This window comes from Ruditapes philippinarum, unplaced genomic scaffold (genome assembly GCF_026571515.1).
Source record: "Ruditapes philippinarum isolate M1 unplaced genomic scaffold, ASM2657151v2 ctg11452_1_1_1_1, whole genome shotgun sequence".
Taxonomy (NCBI): Eukaryota; Metazoa; Mollusca; class Bivalvia; order Venerida; family Veneridae; genus Ruditapes; species Ruditapes philippinarum.
Window position 1 is genome coordinate 15,931 of NW_026851813.1, and position 22,742 is coordinate 38,672.

At 33.4% G+C, this 22,742-nt stretch overlaps 1 protein-coding gene across 1 annotated transcript; it reads left to right on the forward strand.

Annotated features, from left to right (window-relative positions):
- Positions 1-20,585: 20,585 nt before the first annotated feature.
- On the forward strand, positions 20,586-21,761 carry LOC132740319 (integrase/recombinase xerD homolog; the record flags this gene model as incomplete). Its single annotated transcript, XM_060728197.1, has 2 exons — positions 20,586-20,787; positions 21,075-21,761. Coding segments are annotated over exons 1-2 (889 nt in total), but the record flags the coding sequence as incomplete, so codon positions are not given.
- Positions 21,762-22,742: the final 981 nt, after the last annotated feature.

The following is a 22,742-nucleotide window of genomic DNA, read 5'->3' on the forward strand; positions in this document are numbered from 1 at the left end:
TGCATTTAATATAACAGGAATTAAGCCTTTATCTTTAATAATACTATACTTCATCAACACTTAAAATTAAACATTGAAAATTTGAAACTGAACCTGCATCAGAGTCTGAAAAGAACAAAATTGAAAATAAATCACATGAAGTCAAATTTATTATACATTTACTATTTTTGTCTTAACAATTTACAGCAGTAGTTCTAACTTTTAACATAAATGAAAAATGCACTTTATTACATATGGGCATATTCATTTTTAACAGCTCAGCCGAATTAAACAATTATATAAATTTTATACCTATACTTACTATTTATTTAAACTCTGGTGGCATATCAAAAAGCCATTGGTATCCATATAAACGATCCCAGAGCCTAAGAAATGTCATTAAATTTTTATACAATTTAAAACAAAGCACATTAACTACAATTAGTAATAAAATCAAAATAATTTGAAAAATAAGAACAAAAATATTAAAAATTTCCATTCTTCAATAATTCCTTTCAAAGCACATGTTCTTGAAAAAACCAATATGGCTGACTTCCTGTCAGGGATAAGGACTTAAAAATATTTCTAAAAATGTTTGGTTTTGGTGACATGCCTAAAAAGTGTGTGTCGGTCTGTGGGATGAAAAAAACATTTTTTTTGAAAAGACAAGTTTGTTATCATTTATTTGTGATAGAAGTTAGATATTTTCACTTTAGGTGCAGTATTATCATATTAAAGTTTTACCACGAAGACCCTCTGTAATAAATAACCTAGACAGTTTTAGGTCAAATTGTTCTGAGAAACCATGAAAACATGACATTTAAATACTTTTTAACATTTCAATACACATTTCAGATAAAGCTTTACAAACTTTAGTCCTAGGCTATCCTTTCACAAATTTACTTTACCTAAGAATTTTTCAAAGACTACAAAATACTATTTTTATCTTTTTTATGAAGAAATTTACAGATACATACTCAGATACCTATACAACGGTTGATAAAAAATAACGTGGTTTTGTTTCTTTAAACTCAGTAGCCATTAAATGAACTTCCATGGAATTCATTTAACATTTTTCAAAATATATCTGGTTCACCATTTTCAAATATGAAACAAATAGACAAAAAATGACAAAGACACCCATTTTCTAGTACAAACATGTAGTGTAAACCAGTGAAAGGTAAAATTGTTACATATGACATTCATGAGATGACATACATCAAACGTTGAAAGGATTTTTATTTTGTTCTTATGAATTGAAACGTCTTACATTATAAAACGAGTAACAATTTCACGGCAAAATATATTTTTCTCTATATATCTAACTGGTCAGCAGTTTCCCTATATATCTAACTGGTCAGCAGATTCTACTATATGTTTAACTGGTCAGCATTTTCTCGCCTGAATGTAAAGAGCGTTTAATTACCTTCAACTAAAGGATAAATTTTTCTACACATGATCTTTACTACTTAATTTTAAGTCTAAACAAAGTATGTTCACCAGGGCATGTCTTAATAACTTCTTAACAATTTCTTTTACACTTTGTTCAAAAGGTTCCATGCTTTTTACCTTGAAGTGGTAAACAAATCCTAATTGTATCTCAGTATGCAACAAAATTTACATTTCATTTTGTTTGACATCTCAATGTACCCTTTTAAAGACATTTTCTTAAAATGTACAAATTCTTTCCAATCACATGAAACTCACCAAGTCCCAACATATGTAATTTAAAAAAGTTTAAAATTTTGAAATATGCACATACCTTAATAAAATTTGTAATGGAAAATTTTTTTATCTTCTAATAGCAATGTTAGAGTGATCCATGATGAGTGACTTTGAAAACAAATCAAAAAACCATTATCATAGGTATGAATGCAGATGTCTGCTTTCTCAGATTCACTCAGCAACTCAACTGAATTCAGAACATGCTTCCTTTTTAGCAAAAAAACACATGGACCATTTATATTGCACATGGCTGCATCATGGTAAAAACAAATATGGCTGCATTTCCTGTGTATTCAGTCCCCGCAAGGTTTGGTCCTCATAATGGTACAGCATAAGTTTTAAATTTGTATTGTGAGATAATCAGTTTGGTATCCGTATTACAAGACTGCAGTGATTCAGATTGGAACTGTTAAACAAGAGGGCCATCATGGCCCTGAGTCACTCACTAGAAACAACTGCTTTTCACTGTTGGAAATTACAGTATTCATTGTAAATATTTTCTTATATTAAATTTGAGCAAAGAATTTGTTTAAACAATAATTTGAAGAAATGCCATGACCCATGGTACATGTAGATTAGCTTTAGCTTAAATGGGGCCAATCAAACTAATATGAGCAAACTTGATTAAAGACTACAAATTAATTTGAGCAAATTTGATGTAAGACTATCCAAGAATGCTACAATGTTTGGTGATCATCCATCTATTACTTCTGTACAAAAAGATGTCTAAAGGTTTTTCTATTTTTAGCTCTAGAGACCCCTAAAAGAGGCTAATCAAATTAATATGAGCAAAAAGTGTGATTCCCCCCCCCCCCAGCCTAAAACCTAAAAAAATCCCCCTTGAAATCATTTTTAACGGGCATAGAAAACGCCGATTGGCGAATATATATTCCGCGAACGGCAACCGGAAATTTTTCCCCCTCCAAAGGGCACCGACCCCCTTCCTTCAAGTGAAAAAAAAAACACTGCACACTAACATACAGCGGCTATTTATTGACGATAGCACAAAATGGCGAGAGATTCAATCGGTATTTTTGCTGATTACATGATTAAAGACATCTGCATATAAAGAATTGCTGATAATTGTTGAGGTATTTTGGCGAGTCAAGATAAACAAGATGGCGTCCGTGGCCGAGTGGTAAAGGTCGTTGACTTAAAACCACTTGCCCCTCACAGCTGTGGGTTCGAATCCCAACAGGAACTTCGGATTCTTTCATGTGAGGAAGCTATCCAGCTAGCTAACGGAATGTCGGTGGTTCTACTTAGGTGCCCGTTCATGCCTGAAATAATGCACGGAAGGGCACATGAGGTCTTCCTCCACCAGTAAAACTGGAACGTCTCCATATGACCTATACTGTGTCAGTGTGACATAAAACCAAATCAAACAAACAAACAAAAATAAACAATGTCTTAAAGATGTGAATATGTTCGAAAATTTGATTGTTAAAAATTTTTGGAGCATTAATTTGTAGAAATTATATGAAGATTTTTTTCTGCAGCAGTTTGAAGGATAATTACTTGGCAATCATCATAATTGCCTAATAGAAATGCCATATCATCTTGTGATTGCAGTTTGCAACCAGTGATTTTCCTACATATATAACAGACTCCGAAAAAGGGCCTCTTCCCAATTGAAATTTTCTTTAAAATCATGCAGTTTTCCCAAAAATCTGAACTGAAACATGCTTTTTTCTTCCCAAATTAGCAATTTTTGCGATAATTTTTCCCAAAATCAAGAGGCTAAGGCTTCTTCCCAATTAAGCGAAAAAAATCACTGGCAACGCTCACTAGGACTAGTTTTTTTACTGTTATTTAAATTGCATGAATTTTCAAATGAAGTGGCTAGCCATACGAGCCTGTATTTTTTTCTTTGTACATGAATTTAAATTTGTAGTTAGATTTCTTTAAGACAAAATACACAACCATTAAAAATCTAAACATTTGAAATTAATATTGTTTCTTTGACAAATCTCTGTTTCTTTCTCTCTTTTTTTGCATAAAATAACACATTCATGATCGGCATTAATTTGATTCTGAAAGTACCGTATGGCTAGTCCAATATATTAGACGTTTCAGGCTTGTTATATTTATGTCGGTCAAGTCTGTCATCTAATAGTTATTGCTCAAAAACGCGTAGCATCATAAAAAAAATAAAAAAAAATATATTGTCTTGCCTTTCAAGCTTTATTCAAATGCTTATCTTCTTTTCTTTCAATTTCATGCTCAGTCATACACAATAACTCTCAAACAATGTACTTATCAATTTAAAATAAAATATAAACATCAATCTATTTTTGTCTATCAGCCATACTGGTTAAGCAAGGTGCTTTACAGATTGATTCCAAATTTTCGAACGGAAAAATATATTCGAACACACTGACGGTGCATGGGCAATTATTTTGTTAAAAAAATATTCCGTTCCAATGTTCTGACTCAGTTAAACGCTTGCATTTGAATTAGCCAATCTGATTTCGCGCAAAGTGCTATACTTTCCTCTATTTGATTGATATTGTTGCTTAAAATAATTTGACAGTCGCCATCTGTTATCTTACTATTTTCACTGCCGATCTAGGTCAACATACTCAAGGCCGTCGTCGATGGTCCCGCCGGTCCGGCCTTGGCCGCACCAATATTTTGGCCAAATATAAGTAAAGAAGACAAAACAAAAACAGAAAAAAACACGCATCGCTGATTAGCAATTTGACACTTAACTGGCCCCTTATGCAATGAGCGGTAATATCAGAAAATGACTGGACACTGTTATTTGACCAGGTATATGTAGGGGTCCTACGAAGTCATTTTGACAAATCAGAAAATATTACTGTTACTGTACCTGACTCTTTGAAATTTGTGTCAAAACAGACAGTACTAGAACGAGCACTGTTCTCTGAGGTCATTTTGTTAAAGATGCCTGCTAATTATGTTATCAGTGATAGGACATTCTCGGCGCTCAAAAGAATAAAGACATACTTAAGATCGACAATGTCTCAAGTACATTTGAACAATCTAAGTAATGGTGTTACATATTCATAAGTACAGGACAGATTCACTCAACTTACGTGTAATTGCCGATGAGTTCATTACCACCAGAGAATTACGGCGATGTGTTTTTGGAAAATTTACATAAAATGAGACTCTGTGTTTTGTAAGATTATTGTGAACAAAATCACGGATTTATATTACATTATATTAATGTAATATAAATCCGTGACAAAATACAAGTTACTGCTAAACAAAAAGCGGTTATTGTTGACTCGTAATTCTTCCATCATGGCATCGATTGTTATTTATTACATGCTTTTCGGTGGTTTATAGAAATATATCAGTGATATAAAACTGGTTATTTCACTGTTTGAAACAGTGAAATTATTTCACTGTTTTGAATTTAAACCCCTTACGTTGTTTTAGTGAAATACCAGCGTGCACAATACTGGTTACCAACTTAATGACGTGACGTCGTAAATTACGTCACGTTATTTTATTAGTTCGTGCGCTTTTTATTCAGTATAAGGTTTAATGTCTTTTTAAAAACGTTTCTTTGCATGTAATAAAAAGAAAATTTGTTTAGTATAGTGTAAGATTGAAATATATTTCACCTTGTGAACACCAAATGTTCATATTTCACTCGTGGCTGCGCCACTCATGAAATATACCTTTTGGTGCTCACTCGGTGAAATATTTTCCGATCTAACACTGAACTTAACAAATATTCTCTATTTAAGCTTATACCATTGTGTGATTTATGTTAAACAACCTTGAATTTCACCCTTAAAACTCTTACGACGCACTTAAATCTGTAAAAAAATCATTGACATATTATAATAACATGTACTAGCGACAGGCTGTAAACTGTGCCAAATATACGGGAAAACGCCCCTGAGAGCATCCTAGAATAAAATTTTTTTCCGGGGGAGCATGCCCCCGTACCCCCCTAGATTCTGGCTAAAATTAACCTACCAAATTTGCCGCACCAATCATAAAATCGTGACGACGGGCCTGATACTACGTCACAATCCCACCAAAATTAAAAATTTACTGCAACCAATCAGAATCGCCGACTTTAGGTGACGTTTTCAGATCGTAGTAAGATTTTACATCAGCCATATTTGTTTATATTTGGCAACCGCTGAACTATTACAATGTAAGAAATCAACTTTAAGTAACTTTTAATTAGTTGCAGTTATATTATATCAACAATAATTACAGATTACTGTAGTTAATTGAAAATGCCATTGACATTTGTTCTTATATCACCGAATTTAGGTTACACCGGGATACATGAGAGGATTTAATCCAGATTTTTTGGTTGTGACAGTTTAATTATTTTGACAAAAGGTATTTAATTTTTAGTTTTCTTCATAAATAGGTGAAAACTAATGTAAACACTCCGTCTTGTTTTTCGTTCCGCCCGATTTTCTGGCGGAACATGCTATGGGTTTTTGAGCAATTTGATATGACGTTGCTTTGCCCAGAACTTGCAGTTCTAAGCAAAAATATCTCAAAGCGACGTCATATTTATAAGACTACCGTATGGCTAGCCAATACAGAGTGTCCTGGCTAGCCGTACGGCACTCAAAAAGTTCTAGCCGTACGGGCCCGCACAGCTAGCCATTTCCTTTTCAAATTTGGTAATACAATTTGCGCAAAAATTTTCGAGGAGAATGCCCCCACCCACCTGCCTACATATCGCCACCTGCCTACAGATCGATTTCTTTCAAGAAAGACATGATTACTGATGATAACATATTGTTTCACCACACGAAAAAGCAATCATCTTGTAGTAAAACGTTATAAATCAAAAGCACAGTGACAAAGGAAAGAAATTATCATACCACCGTTTCGATGTTCTCCCGCCATGTCGACTCCTATGAAGAATCAGTATGATTATAAAGCGGAAAGTTTCCTTTCAGCGAAAAGAAGTTCATGTAATCGGATTTTTACAACCTTATTTTTTTAACGATATAACAGCCATTCTGTGATTTTCATTTTGCAGTTGCATATTTGTTTTGTTATTTTCCCTATTTTCTTGTCAAAGAATTGTAAATAAAAATTCTACATTGTATGATTTGTTGAATTTTGTAAGGTCCAAATTTGAACAAAGTCTGTCCAATAATGACCTATAAATACAGAAAAAATGTTATAAGTGCCTCTGAGTGTACTAAGTACTGTATATCAAAGTTTGTAATTTTGTGTACATACTGTGAATTCATACTGATACTGTATACATGTCACAAGGTATTATAAAATACACAATTCCTGGAATAGGTTAGTTTCATTTAGATCAACTAAAACAAATATAGCTCTACAGTACAGTATATATCAGTACACAAATTATTTAAGAAAATCAGGGTCTTTCAAATATTTGAAAGACCCTGAGTAAATATAGATATTTACAGTAATTGTTTGTCATTCTATCATAATAGCTTACTGTTACCATAAAGATAAACCAATAAATGACTGAACGACGATAATAAGGAAATTGCAATAAAAACTAATAAGGTACTGTAAAGAGGAAACTTACTCACCGGGCAATTACTTTTAAAACAAAAGCATATATACTTGTAAAAGAGTACAAATACTTTATAGTACAAATTACCAGGCAGAAAATACAATAACATAGTAGACGATACGAAATGACAGTCTTAAATAAAAAAAAAGTTATTTCGCACGGTTTCTGCAAGCGCTAATTACATCTTGGCATCGCTGACGCATGCTGACGATAAGCCCATGATTCTTATTATGAAGAAGCTTAGCCTAGCCCTCAATAAAAGCCTGTTTGAGCCTGTCAGTTGTTGGTTGGACTTGGCGGGAAGAATTAGCATTCTGTAGCATATCCCATTTGTGGTAAATATAATACATGTCCGGGATCTGGATGGCCGATCTATAATCACATTTGTAGCTTGCTCAAAATACTTGTAGGTGATGCGAGCCTTGTAATGTCCAAAATGTGTTCCTTAGCAAACGTCGTGTAGTATTTGTAATATTTTGATCCCTTTATGCCCCCCCACCCCACACAAAAAATATGGACGAAACTTAAGAAGACATATCCACAAATGATTAACATTTACAAAGAAATATGTCATACTATCTATACCGTGATTGAGATTGCAACTTTGAAGATAAATGCAAGGAAGAATTGTAGCAAACAGTTATCATGACAGCAAGTAACAAACCAAATTAAGGAGGTAAGGGTGGACATACTTCTGGAGATTCGTGCGTACTATCGCAAAAAAATACAATTGGAAAATCATGTTAATTCTTTATGACTGGAGCAAATACAGGAAACATCAAAACGTGTGATCTATATACACGTTAGATTTTAAACAGTCCATGATTTCACCAGGGGGGGGGGGGGGTATGTTTACAATCCCTATCAATTTAAAGGCATGGCTTATATTTTCTGACTACAATTATGAATCTTGCAATGCTACAGAATATCTTTTGGTTTAAACATATTTATTTAAGCTCGATTGCCAAACAAGTTCTTGCAACTTATATTAATCACTTTCGAGTCCGCTTCCTGGAACCAACCAGTACTGGTGTCACATGAAGAAACATGGTCGTAACATCTTTTCACACGCGAGTTGTAAAATATTTATAGTAATTTCCAATGAGCATGTTATCGAATGGCAGGGGTTTGCAGGGAGTTATACATGTGTATATCAACAACAGTCTGTTAAACAATAACACCTTGAAGTAATAGTTATAGTAGATGAAACTCGTTAGTTACGAGGATATAACACTGGCTGGGGCGACATCAAGGGATGTTTCTGCTAAAAAATGGCGAGGCCGTAAGACCGAGACAGTTTTTTTGCAGAAACATCCCGAGATGTCAGCCAGCCAGTGTTATATCCTCGTAACTAACGAGTTTCATATACTATAACTGTTTTATCGCAATGGCATAATGTTTTCTTTTTTGTAATAGAAATAAATAAATAAATAAATCGTTAGCTTCATCACAGTTATTTATGATAAGGCATTTATTTCAAGTTGTTTTCGCTGCCGCAAAAAATATACAAAAAAAACAAACAAACAAAATGAATAAATAAATAAATAAGTAAATAAATAAATAAATCGTTAGCTACATCACAGTTATTTATGATAAGGCAGTTTTTTCAAGTTGTTTTCGCTGCCGCAAAAAATATACAAAAAAATGTTAGAGGCGGATTAACATACACTCTTACCAAGATTAATTCAAGATTAATAGAATTTTTTTCAGTGTAAATAATTCATTCAGCGGATGTACCTTTTGATTAAATGAGAGTAAATTTCATTTCATTAATTATCTTTGTTAATATTTTTCATTGTATTTATATATTGATTTGATTTTATTGATTCCATTTTTTATTTATTTACTTTGCTACTGGGAAAGGTCGTTACCACTGCCCCATTGGAGCCTCTATGAAAAAAAAACCTGTATTGATATATACAAGGTGCGAAAAAAAACCTCAACCGATATATAACAGTCGAGTTTTTTCCTATATGACTCAATGAAAAAACTGTACTGCTATATATCAATACAGTTTTCAAATGCTCATTGAAGTGTACTGAGTATAATGGGTTAGTAAGAACAAAGGAAAAGTTCCAAACCATGCGATAAGGACGTTAATATTGTCAAATAAGATATGTTATGTTAAATGCACACGATGTTTCGATATCAATGCGACAAATCTACAGAAGTCTTCGCGTTTTGTAAAGACAAAAAACGTTCTGGGTTTTATTGTAAAGGAACTTAGTGCTCGCCAATTTTTTTAAACCAATCACCGACGAGGATTTTTCAAATTTTCAGGTTTCAAATCCTAATAGAACAGATTTTATATAAACTGGACGTTTTATATTATAAAACGCAAGTGGGCGGAGCACTAAGCCGGTTAGAGTGAATGTTCTTCGTAAATAAGAAAGCTACAGTCGATTCGCAAGCTCCGCACCTTTTTAGCTTTCTTATTTACGAAGAACACCCAATATGCACTCTAACCTATACTTGGACAATGTGGATGTATTCATGAGACATAGCTTTCTGGTAACGACCGTAACGTGCGGGCACGAGATATGCAGACTATTCTTTTAATCATTATGTGACTCAGAGGATATTATTTATAAACTTTTATATATAATACATTGACCAAGAAGAGATTATTTACAATCTATGTGTTTCCTATACACAAAGTAATTCGGCAATTGGTCGGTTCATGTTATTTCTCGAATTAATTACGTGATAAATGTACCTTTTCATTTTTGTAATAGATAATTTCAATCGCATCTTAAAGATTTTAGTGTATGTTATAGACGATTGCACGTCCATGTCAAGGAATTAAAACTTGCGTGTCATTAAAATTTTGCAGTTGTTGAACGTCTGACGTCATCTTATTTACGTGCGTGTGTTTCCCGCGCGTCTTTGAAAACAGTTAAAAACTTCCGTTTTCTTGACCTTTTAGGCATTCAATAAAAAGAAAATTTGTAAGTTTTTTTTCATGAATATGCTATATATCACACATCGAAGTGAGAAAATGTTCATATTTTCACTCGCGCTACGCTCTCTTGAAAATATTGCAATTTTCTCACTTCTCAGTGTGATATATAGTATATTCCCTCAAAACTAACAAATATCCTCTATATAATGATTGATGAGGGATAATTCTGCTGAATTGAATTATTCATATTTTTAGTGCTTAGACAGAGACTTTGGTTTATTTTAATAAACTGGAAACGTAAAATATGTATTATAATTAAAGAACAATGATAAAAGGCGTTGGTGAGGATAATACTAAATTATTGAATCATATTATGCGAGCCTGTGGCGAGCATAAATAGAGGATATTGAATGAGTGTAAGTTCAATACTGAATTTATTGCACGAGATGAATAAAATTATATTATGCGAGACTCTGGCGAGCATAATATTATTTTATTCAACGAGTACAATAAATTCAGTAATGAACTTACACGAATTTAATATTCTATTTATCACATACCAAAAATAAAGACCGTTTAAGGTGAAATAACAGTTATATTTCATTGACGCGCCTATAGTATAACGCTAACATTTAGCGCGTCTTTACACTATGTTTGTATAACGCTAATGACGTCACGTCAAAATATATGCACGGCCGTGCAATACCATATTTACGGAGTCGCAAAATCGGCACGGGTGTGTGATAATATTGTTTTATTCAACGAGTTCAATAAATTAAGTACTGAATCTACACGTATATAATATTCTATTTATAACATATCTGAAATAAGAACTGTAAACTGTTATAAAGTGTCGTTTTTCATCGATACGCATAATTATAGTGTAACGCTAACATTGGCGCGCTTTTACGTTATGTTTGTATATTACGCAAATGACTCCTAGTCAAAGTGTTATTACACTAGTGTAATATCGTTTCTATAAAATGGTTTAATTATTTACAGTCTTGCGACGCGGTTTATGTGATGATTTTTTTTTATAATTCATAAACATATTTAAGAGCCTTTGGAAGACATTGTGGGGTCTCTCTCAAATTTTCCTCTCATATGTCCTCAGACGTTATCGGGACTTTCTCACTCTCTATCTCTAAATTGTATTGCGGGGACATTGCGCTGTCGGAACATGCTTGTTATGACTTCAAAATGAGAGAGCACACCTGTCTCACATCATTGTGGGGACAAAGTTAAAAATAGAAAATAAATGCATTTCAGAACATTTGTAAGAAAACCAGCAACCGTAACTGTGAGGACCGACCTTTCGTCCCCACCATTCCAGGTGGTCCCCATAACGAGGTCAAAATTCAAACAAATGTCCCCATAATTACGGAATTTTACAAGAGCTCTCTCTCTCTCTCTCTCTCTCTCTCTCTCTCTCTCTCTCTCTCTCTCTCTCTCTCTACTTGGGTATTTATACTTTAGCACTGTATGAACGTTTATTTTCTCCAAATTTATATATATATATATATATAGTGACTTAGCCGCATGTCTCCAGAGCAGCCTGAATATTTCAAAAAAATCAAATTTGAGAAATATATTTAGGAAAAATACAAAATTTAAAGAAACATAAAATAATTCAAGTTATAATCAACATTTTATGTACGATAGATGTCTTATATTTTAGAATCTATTACGACAGTAATAAACAGTGTGACTAAAGGAGTAAGGGCTGTTTTGTAGATGTTTAACGTCTATGTTGGTAATTTTCATGGATTGGAAGTGTCGTATAAAATGTGTAAATTACTGTCTTTGCTCGCTTCATAAAATATGACTTTTTATAAACATATTCGTAATTTTCATTATAACAGCATTAATCTGGAGGCTTGCAGCTTTAAAGGAGGAAATTATAACCTTATTTTCCCGCAATAATTACAATGGCAGGATTTATGTATAATGCAGCTAAATTGATTATAAGCGCATGTATTAAACAATAAAATGTGACACCTTTTCGTACGATTTTTATTTAAAGCCATACATTAAGCAACAATTGAAATAAAGCTAGTATATTCAGCATTAACACACAGACAAAATAACAATGTGTCTCAGATATTAACATCAAAAGTGGGTGTTGTGGTTGGGGTTGGTGGATAGACCGTAGCTTCTGGCCATTAACAGACTAAATCAAACCGATTCAGGAACATTTATAATTTTGTTGGAATTTGGATGTGAGATAAGGTACAATATGACTTTGATGTGACATGTCTTAGCGTACATGTAGAAAAAGTTTCAAATCACTTGACTTGATAATTATGAATATATGATGTTCTAAATTTTGACCGATGTTTTTGCACGAAATTCACGAGCCGCCACCACCCACGCATAAATTTTCGAAGTATACTGCGCTACAAAAATAACGTTACTGATGACCAGTACACCAATATTGGAAAATAAATCAAGAAAGAGAGACCTATCCTCCCCAGAAATTGAAGCGGATTCGAAATTGCAAAAAGTTTGTTCACCAGAAACTCCTACCATGGAATGTACTCCTGCAATATATCCCTTGACCAGGATGCAATAAATGCTATTGCTGCCGCGTTGTCTGACACAATCCAAGCTATCATTAAAAGTACTATGGAGGCAACAATAACATAAATCGTTGATGGGGTAGTCAATGGGTTAAAATCACGTATAAAACATCTTGACGATGAAAACGCAATGCTCAAGAACCGTATGGAGAACCGTATTACCGAATTAGAGAGACAAAACGACGCAGATGATCAATATTCGAAAAGCAACTTTTTGCGCATCTCTGGTGTTTCTGAAAAGCCACATGAATCTATAGACACAGTAGTTATGGATCTATGTGATGCCCTTAAAGCAGACATAACGCTGTCTGAGATTGATAGATGCCATAGAACTGGCAAACCAAAAGTTGACGGGCCAAGAGATATTCTTGTAAAATTTGCCACATATCGTGCTCGACAGAAGCTGGAGTCTCAGCTGGAGATGAAGTCTCCACAGAAATCAAACGAATCTCGACATTAAAAGACCTTGATCTATATCGGGGGTAACAAAATAATACAAACTTTCGGCGGGATGTATACAATGACATACTGCGTATACAATGTTTATATAAATAAAAAAATAGTGGAGATTACTCTTACATACATGAACATACATGAACAAATATCAGTGCTGTTTAAACAAATATACGATTAATGAATGCAACCATTTTTGCATATAAAATCTTTAAGCAATTAATCAATTAGACTAAGTATTAAAATTGATAATATGAACTCAAGTGACCATTATTTATTTGTATACAAACTTTCGGCGTGATGTATATACAACCACAAATACAATGTATAGTGAAGGTTCACTCTATACATAATTGGGTAATGTAAAGTGTTATTCTGTCTTCAAATGTACAATTTGTGAATTCTATTCAGTATTAAATGTGAGAAACGTTTTATTTGTAAACACACATTCAATAATATCTATAAATATCGTCATACATCAATGATTGACTGATTTACATGCACGAACTATAACTGGGATATATGTTATAGAATTAAATTAAAATGGAATATGCACGTGCTGTATTACATGTATGTTTAACTATGCCTACATGTGACAGAGATCAGCTTAAAAAATACATGTTTAAAATTGAACATTTTTATGGTTTTTTTTATTGATTTAAGTTACGTTGGGAAAGTTTAATATCGTTCTGCTTTGATTTTTTTTTCTCGTTGTTGTTATATATATATAAGCAAATGCATGCGCTGCGCACAATTTATTTATAATATAGCATTAATTTTGAATGTATACACCTGTAAAGTATAAGTATATGTTAAATTATGCCTATATGTGATAAAATAAATACTGCACATTCATAGTATTAGTAAATGTTCAGTTTGCCTGCATTTGTTACCGATCTGCTTTAACAAGTAAATGTTTATATGAACATTTCAATATATCCTTGAGTTGATAAAATAGATGCTGCACATGTATTAGTATATGCTTAATTAAGCCTGCGTGCTTTCAAAGGTTCATGCTTATGAGACAATATTTAATACATAATTTAATAAGTTAAATAAATACTTCAAATTTAAAGTATTAGTATATGTTTAATAAGTCGACAGCTTTAACAAGTTTATGTACATAGGAAATATTTTATTGTATTATTAGATATATTTTTCTGAATTATTTTTTTAACTGATACGCTGTAGTGGATCTTACGATAAATAAACGTTATTAAAATGAAAATTTGCAGTAAATTTAAAAGCACATGTATATTACATATCAGTTAAAATTTTGAATCGGAATATTGATTTTAAAGTGAATATTGAACAGTTTGTGAATGTATAATAATTTTGCAATATGTTTAAAACGAATTTTAGTTAGCACGTTGGAGCGAAGTTTGGAAACGTCTAAAATTGGTTCAATATTGTTTTATTTTTTATTTTTTCTTAAAATTGTCTTTTTCCATAGAACTTTTTACAAAGCTCAATTTTTTTTTGGTGTCTTTGGATTTTTTTCCAATATTAATTCAAGTACACACACTGTTTCTGAAACCTTGGTTAGAAATTAGTAAAACGTGTAGTAAAAGTTGCTTCGTCGTCTCATATGATTTGTAATAATGTAACAAAGAACCATATGTTGTCCTATTCCACATCTTCCACTATGTTATAATCATGCAACTTATGCTTATTCTTTTCTCTTTTTGTTCTGTCTGTCTTCTAGTTCTATCTTTTCATTCAATTGGAGCGTACTGCGACTGTCATACTGAATTATGTCTGATAATGGATCTTTACTTCTTGACGACCGTCTTTAGACATTTATTAGGTGAGCAAGGAATAACATAATGATAGTAAATGAAACAAAGCCCGTCGTCATGAACGTTTTCAGACTCAGATCTAGATGGCGTTTGACTTTATCGGTGATGGTTTTCGTTTATTTGTTTTTTCTATACTCTCTTTGGTTTCTTTGCTGAAATTTATCTGGGATTCCATCGATACGGTGCCTTACAGGCATACATACAGCAAGCGTAGATGTCCGTTATCCGATAAACAAATGTCAAATGTGTTGTTTTCCTACTTTGTCATATATACGGTTTTCTTTCCTACAACAAGACTGCTTGTTTTTCTAATTTTATTAGTCAGTTTATCTGGAGATGTTCATCCAAACCCAGGACCAGTGTCAACAAGGTCAAGTTCTACCTCTTCCATATCCTCAACAGACACAATAGATTTATATTTGTACCTGTCATTTATGCATTACAATGTACAAAGTATAAAAAAACAAACTTGACAACATATTTGCTGAATTCAAAGACTTTGATATTCTTTCGTTTTCTGAAACCTGGCTGAACGATTCAATTGATTCCTCAACTCTCTCGCTTAATTCCTTTCAAGTTCCAGAAAGAAGAGACAGACCTGGTGACAGCCATGGTGGTGTACTCTTATATGTAAAACATAATATTCACTACAAGCGTCGACATGATCTAGAAATCCCTGGTGTCGAGTCTATCTGGATTGAACGTGTTACTGCTACAAGACACATACTTTTTGGAGTATTCTACAGACCTCCCAACACAACAGCTTACACACACAATTGTATTGAGGACTCGATACATCCTGCAGTGGTTACAGGCATTAAGGATATCATCATAACTGGTGATTTCAATATAAACATGCTGAATCCAGAAGAACTGAAAGACACAAACATATGCCAATAATATTTCTGATGTCATTTTAAAATGTTCGAAATCTTGTATTCCAAATAAACAAATAACAGTTCGTCCAAGTGACCCTCCATGGATAACATCATACTTAAAATTCCAAATACGACGTAGACGCAGAGCATACAGAAAAGCGAAACGAACAAACAATGCAGCTGACTGGACAAAATTTAGATGTCTGCGTTATCAATAAATTTCAGATATAAGAAAAGCTAAAGATGAGCACATCCAAAAACTTGCTGCAAACCTTCAAAATACATCTAGGTCAACTATGTCTTAGTGGTCTTGTCTAAAATCTTTTATAAAACCATCAAATGGCTCTTCAACAATATCGCCGTTGCAAGACGGTGACGATCTATTTGAAGATGAACAATGTAAAGCTGATATTCTTAACAATTATTTCCGTGGTCAAACCATTTTAGATGTAAACCCTACACAGATTATTGAAGAAGAAGAGCTTTCCGCTCATAAATTAGATTCAATTGTTACGTCAGCAACCGAAGTAGAGTCAATACTACAAACGCTTACTTTAGGTAAAGCATCGGGCCCTGATGGAATTAACAACAGGGTTCTAAATGAACTTTCCAAAGAATTGTCTATTCCTTTTTCAGATCTATTCAATCAGTCTCTTCGCACATCTAGATATCCACAAGCGTGGAAAGAAGCCAATGTCAATCCAATTTTCAAATCCGGAGATCGATCTTTACCTGGAAACACATCTTTATCAGTTGGAGAGAATGAAAGTATATTCAAAGCTGTTCACACTTATATTGAAAAGTCTAAACGTTTTGACTGATCTGAAAATGTCCATCATCTTTATGAATGTGTCATTCTGCAGTTCGCCCAATTCTATAGCTTCACACTTCTTTATATCTTTAAATGTTCTCATATTTTCTTCTTTACTCGAATTTCATTCCTAATTTAAACTTCTTTACACTTCTATATGTTTTTCTTTCGATTTTTTTTCTTTATCTTGGATGTAACAATTTATTAAATCATCTGTATCGCCAAAATATGTACCGATGTATAGCTAGAAGTGGAGAGAATTACAATAAGCTTTGAGCTTCCAGTTCAATCCACTTTATCATGATTTTGTATAAATTTTGTGTTTGATGTGAATATTGTAACTTGATGAAAAAATAAATATGTTTAAACCAACCGGGATTTTGTTTTAGAATAGTTATACCTATATTTAAACATTTATTTACGTTTCTTTTGTTTGTTTGTTTTTTTTGTGAAAATCACACACACAAAATTCACTCATAACCCCCTTTTGAAAAACAAGTAAAACGCCACGTCACACCCCGTGGAGTACGCATAACTTTTTGTCAAAATGTTGTAATTTGTTAAATCATAAGTGTCAGAAATATTTTCTGTCATTGTTCTACCGGAACCTGACGTTATTTTTCTCTGGATGTCAAATATGTCCATTCGTTATACCTTATCAAAGATTAGACTCTTTGTTTTTATTTACATGTAAACGAATGTGTAAAAAGTACTTTCAATCAGTATTAACCCAGCAAAGGCATCTTCTCTGCCTTTCCGTCAAACATAGGATAAGGTGGGGTGGGGATTAGTTTACCTAAAAATAAGCAATTTTCACGTTCAGTGTGGCCAAAAAATCCATTCGAAATATTTCAAAATCTTTTACACAGGCAGTTAACCAGTTGCACAGTATTAGGCAATGATATAGGCAATACATTGAAAAAATACAGTTTGCATGTATTTTTCCTAAAAATACAAAACCAATATGGGCCATCTTGATGATACTTTATGCAGGATTCTCCAGACTCTACCCGATTCACATAGAAATGTCACTTACACACAGTGTAATCAATTGTAATTTCAAAAATGCCAAATTAACTGTCAGTCATATGTGTAGATTTTTTTCACAAAATTTATCCAAAGTTTCTTATTTGTTAAGAGCAAATTGTCAATGCCTAATTTTCAATTTTTAAACATCCATTCGAAATCCTAAATACATACAAAGCTACAATAATGTTAAGCTTCGGTTAAATATCTAAAAAACAGACCAATTCCTACAAATAAATTACAAGAATTTCAATGAAAAAAATGAAGTATCTTCATTTGAATATAAATTTGACCGGACCAAAGTTCGAATATGTCCCCTGCATCTAAGAACCTCGAACAAAGTAGTTAGAACACACGGTATTTCGGTTTAACTTACGCTAAGAGACTAAACAAATAGTAATGTAATGTTTGAAGTTAATCACCAAGTTCATTCCAATACGATATCGTATATCGAGTAAAAGTACATTTATACAGATCTTTGTTTATACACTTATTATAATGGTTGCAGAAACAGAACGAACAAAATGTCTACATGTCGTCAATAATTCGAATATGTTTACAATTGTTCATCTGAGTGCTTTTTAAAACTGATATTTATTGTCAAACACAGTTTCAATCATAATTTTACCAACAATAACAAATACTTTATTTTCCTTTTGATGTCAAACATATATATATGTAATACAATAATTATTCTCTTTTTTCTCATGAAAAGGAAGAACTTTGTTAGTCATCACTTGAATAGTTGCAGGCGACAGACATTAGTAAAATTATTTTTGAACAAAACGATACAAACACAGCAAAGTTTTGTTACTGCAATGAGATGGAAAATATGTTATTCCTCAATAAATTCTATTCTTGCTTGTTTATTTTATTACTTCGATTGTGCAATTAAATAGTGCTCCCCGTCCAGTGGGAAGGGTAGACATGTTTTATTGCCTCATAAAAGCATTGTATAGTCTACTTCAAGGTCAGTTAAAGCCGATTTCAAACAACATTGTTAGGGTTTTGAGTGCAATTCACATAATTTATCGGTTACGACAATCAATCTCTCGCAAGTCGGCATCATACATTTGCATGTCATTCAATTATAGGCTCTTAGGGGTGTAGGAAATGTACCATGATTCTTAATGCCTTCAATTGTGTTTCTCATAACCCGTCTTAGCTAAAGGAGTGAGTCACTGCATAACGTAAATGCTATTTCCAGATGTTTCCTTCCTTAAGTAACGTTAACATACCTTTTATCACACATGATTACAGTAATACAGATTGCATTGATTTAAGATGAAAGAGAATGTCAGAAATTATTATGAACTTAAATTCGATCATTAAAGTGACCGATCTTAACCATCACTTGTTAATTTCTTCATAGCATAGCAACCGCAGCTCATATTTTCACAAAATTATTAAGGTGTGTAGTAAATTTTGGCGATCTTTAGGTCACAAAGTCGTTATGTTTTTAGACGACGGCATTGGAGGTAATGCGGATTTTCAGCAAGCTGACATTTCAAGTTTGTTCATTCAGAAAACTTTAAATGAATTGGGATTTTTGATAGCTCAAGCAAAATGTAATTGGTTACCGTCTCAACATGCTAGCTGGTTGGGGCATGATTTAAATTTTTTGTCGAATAGATTGTTTATCAGTTGTGAGAGAATTAAACGTCTCGAATCATCTATAGATGTTTTGTTGTTAATGCTCAGGGCTGAAAATACACAACTTATTCAAGTGAGATCTTTAGCCTCAGTTGTAGGCCAGGTGATATCACTGCTTAGTGTCATGGGGACAGTAGTTTGTCGCAAAACGAGGTATTTGCATAAGTGTATAGAAAATAGAACAAGTTGGAATAGCAAAGTAAGTGTGACAGACACTTTACAAGAATTGTTGTTTTGGCGAGAAAATGCGTCGGGTATGAAAAAAAAGGTAAAATCTGGAAAGAAAAGTTAGTAGTTGATGCAGTCGTGTTTACAGATGCAAGTAGATTGGGCTACGGTGGGTATATTGAGTTTGTGAATACATTTGATGGTAAGGAAGTAAGTTCAGGAAGTAAGTATGCCCAAAACTTTGAGACTGGAAGTAAAGATTTTAAGAAAGTAATAAATTCGAACCTGGTGCCCGCAAAAGAAGTAAACATTAAGTCTCCTGAGGTAGACTCAATCAAGAAATCCTGGGAGCTGGATTCGAACAAAGCATGCAAGGTAAAATGTTTAAACCACAAGTCTTCAGTAGAAGACTTAAGAAATAAGTCCCCGGAAGTGGACTTGAATTTTTCAAGGGTAAAAGTCTTGAACTGCAAGACTAATGTAATGGACATTACAATATCGTCCCCGGAAGAGGACGCTAATATAGATTCACCGGAAGTGATCTCAAGTTACGTGTCTTTAGTATATGACACGAGGATAGACGGGCTCCCGGAAGTGAGCTGTCGTTTTAGTGGGTTCCCGGAAACGGACCATTTTTTTTCCAAAATAATGTTTTAGATGGGCATTGTATGTATGATAGTGATTTGTATGAATTTTCAGATCGTTATGCAGATTACGAACATGATCAAGGGTTCAGTGTTAGAGGGAAAGTATCACATTTAGTTGGCGCATGGCATGCGCAAGAAATAAAAAGTAGTTCTACATGGAGAGAATTAGAGGCAATGTATAGGATGTTGTTAAGTAATCTTCCGAAACTACATGATAAGAGTATCAAATTTTTTACTGATAACAAAAATTTAAAGTTTATCCTTCAATCAGGTAGTAATGTCGAGCAATTACATGAAACTTGCTTAGATTTTCACAGAACATGTGATGAGAATCAAATTACATTTGTCGTTGACTGGATTCCTCGTTCGTTAAATAGTAGAGCTGATCATTTAAGTAGATGTTTAGACTCAGATGACTGGTATATAAGCAATCATGTATTTCAGTATTGAGAGAAAATGTGGGGTCCACACCCTGTAGACCGATTTGCTACACACTATAATTGCAAGTGTCGGAGATTTAATTCAAAATGGTGGGTACCTGGTACAGAGGGTATTTATTGTTTTGATCAGGTGTGGAAGAATGAAAATAATTGGTTGGTACCACCACCAAGCGTCGTTGCTAAGACGATAGTAAAACAAGAAATAGAGAAGTGTGTTGGTACACTTAATGTTCCAAAGTGGAAGTCTGCACCATATTGGCCTTTATTGGTAGATACACAGGGACAATTTAAAGATTTCATTAAAAATACATTTGTGTTACCCTTTACAGGCGCAGTTTGTAGAGGCAAGGGAAACAACGGTGTTTTCAGCAAAGAACCGTTTTCTTTCAGAATGATGGCATTGCGGTGCGACTGTACAAGCTAAAAGATTTAAATATTTAACAGATAAAAAACGTATAGTACAGTCAATTTTCAAGATTGTTTAATATGCTTAATATATTTTCAGGTGTTGGCTTAACACGAAATCTGAAAAATCAATTTCTGGATGCCGGAGTTCCAGTGAGAAATATTGATAATGTAGTGGGCAGGATGGCCGATCAAATTTTACATTCCAGAGCGGATGGAACTATTTCAAAGTATTATTCACATGTTAAACAATTTAAAGAGTTTTGTTCAAAACACGGATTTCAAGCTTACCCAGCTTTTCCTATCCATGTAGCGATGTATCTTTCGGAGTTAATAGATTTACATAAATCTGACACTGTTGTTTCAGCAGCGTTTTACGCAATTAGGTGGTTACATGAAATAAACGATTTAACTGATCCCACAAAGAATGCCATTGTGATTAGAATGCTTGAATGTGCAAAAAGAACAAACTCTAAGCCTGTACAGAAGAAAGATGTTTTATTGCCGGAACATTTAGTGAAACTTTGTGACTTATTTTCAACAACAAAAGACATTATAGTTTTAAGAGACTTAACAATGATTCTTTTGTGTTTTGCTGCTTTCTTTAGATATAATGAAGTTAGTGATTTACGATGTTGTGATGTTAAATTTTTTGCTGATTACATAGAGGTTTTTGTTAAGAAAAGCAAAACAGATGTATATCGAGAAGGCAAGTACGTAGTAATTGCTAAAGGGGTCACTAGTGCGTGTCCGGTTGCTATGTTACAACGATACATGAATTGTGCCGGTTTGTGTTCTAATTCGGATATGTATTTGTTTCGTCCAGCGTGCAGATCTGGTTCGAGATGTTTTCTTTTAAAGAAAGACAAAAAGCTTAGTTACTCTCGCGCACGTGAATGTATTGTTAGCAAGTTAAAATAAGTCGCGCTAGACATGATTTTGGGTACGCATTCATTACGCGCAAGCGGAGCTTCCGCGGTCGCGAACACAGAAAGTGTTTCAGAACGTTGCCTTAAGCGACATGGAAGATGGAAGTCTGATTTAGCTAAAGATTCATACATAAATGATTCTATTCAAAAGAGATTGTCTGTTTCTAAGACGTTAATGTTATAAACATATGTCTAATATACAAGTATACTATTAGATCTAGTTGTTTTGTATTTAAATGATGACATGTATATAAATACAAAGAGTCTAGTTTAAGCTGTAATATTTTGTTTTATGATACATAATTGTAATTAAGTACGTGCATCGTAGTATGTAAGAAAAGTAGCTTTTTAAACTAAATTTGCATGCTAGGACGTAGTCCGTAGATCCTATATTCGGAGGAATGGACGATTCAAATCGCTCAGCCAGGCGTTCTTTATATCTGGCGGTGCTGGGGTCGTGCGCATGAACTCATGCCTTAATGCCAGCGTTGACAGGTCGAAAGTTCTCCGTGTTACGGACACACGTTTTTTTTCTCAAAAAAGAGGTTTCGGTTCGTGGACGGCTGCCATTCCGTAGATGAATATCCATCAGATTCTGTGGTTTATGTTGTAAATGTTGTAAAAGTAACCGCAGAGTGATTTGGAGCATTTAACATTAAATATCAAAATTTATTGAAGTATTAAGTTTAATGCAAGTGCATTTATTGATATATTTCATTCAATATGTATGTATATTCTTAAATGTATAATGTATTCCTCCAGCAATAAACTTGAATAAAGCCTATCGAAGTCTTGCCCACTGCAACATTGTGTTATGTTATTTGTGAGTAGGCATGTTA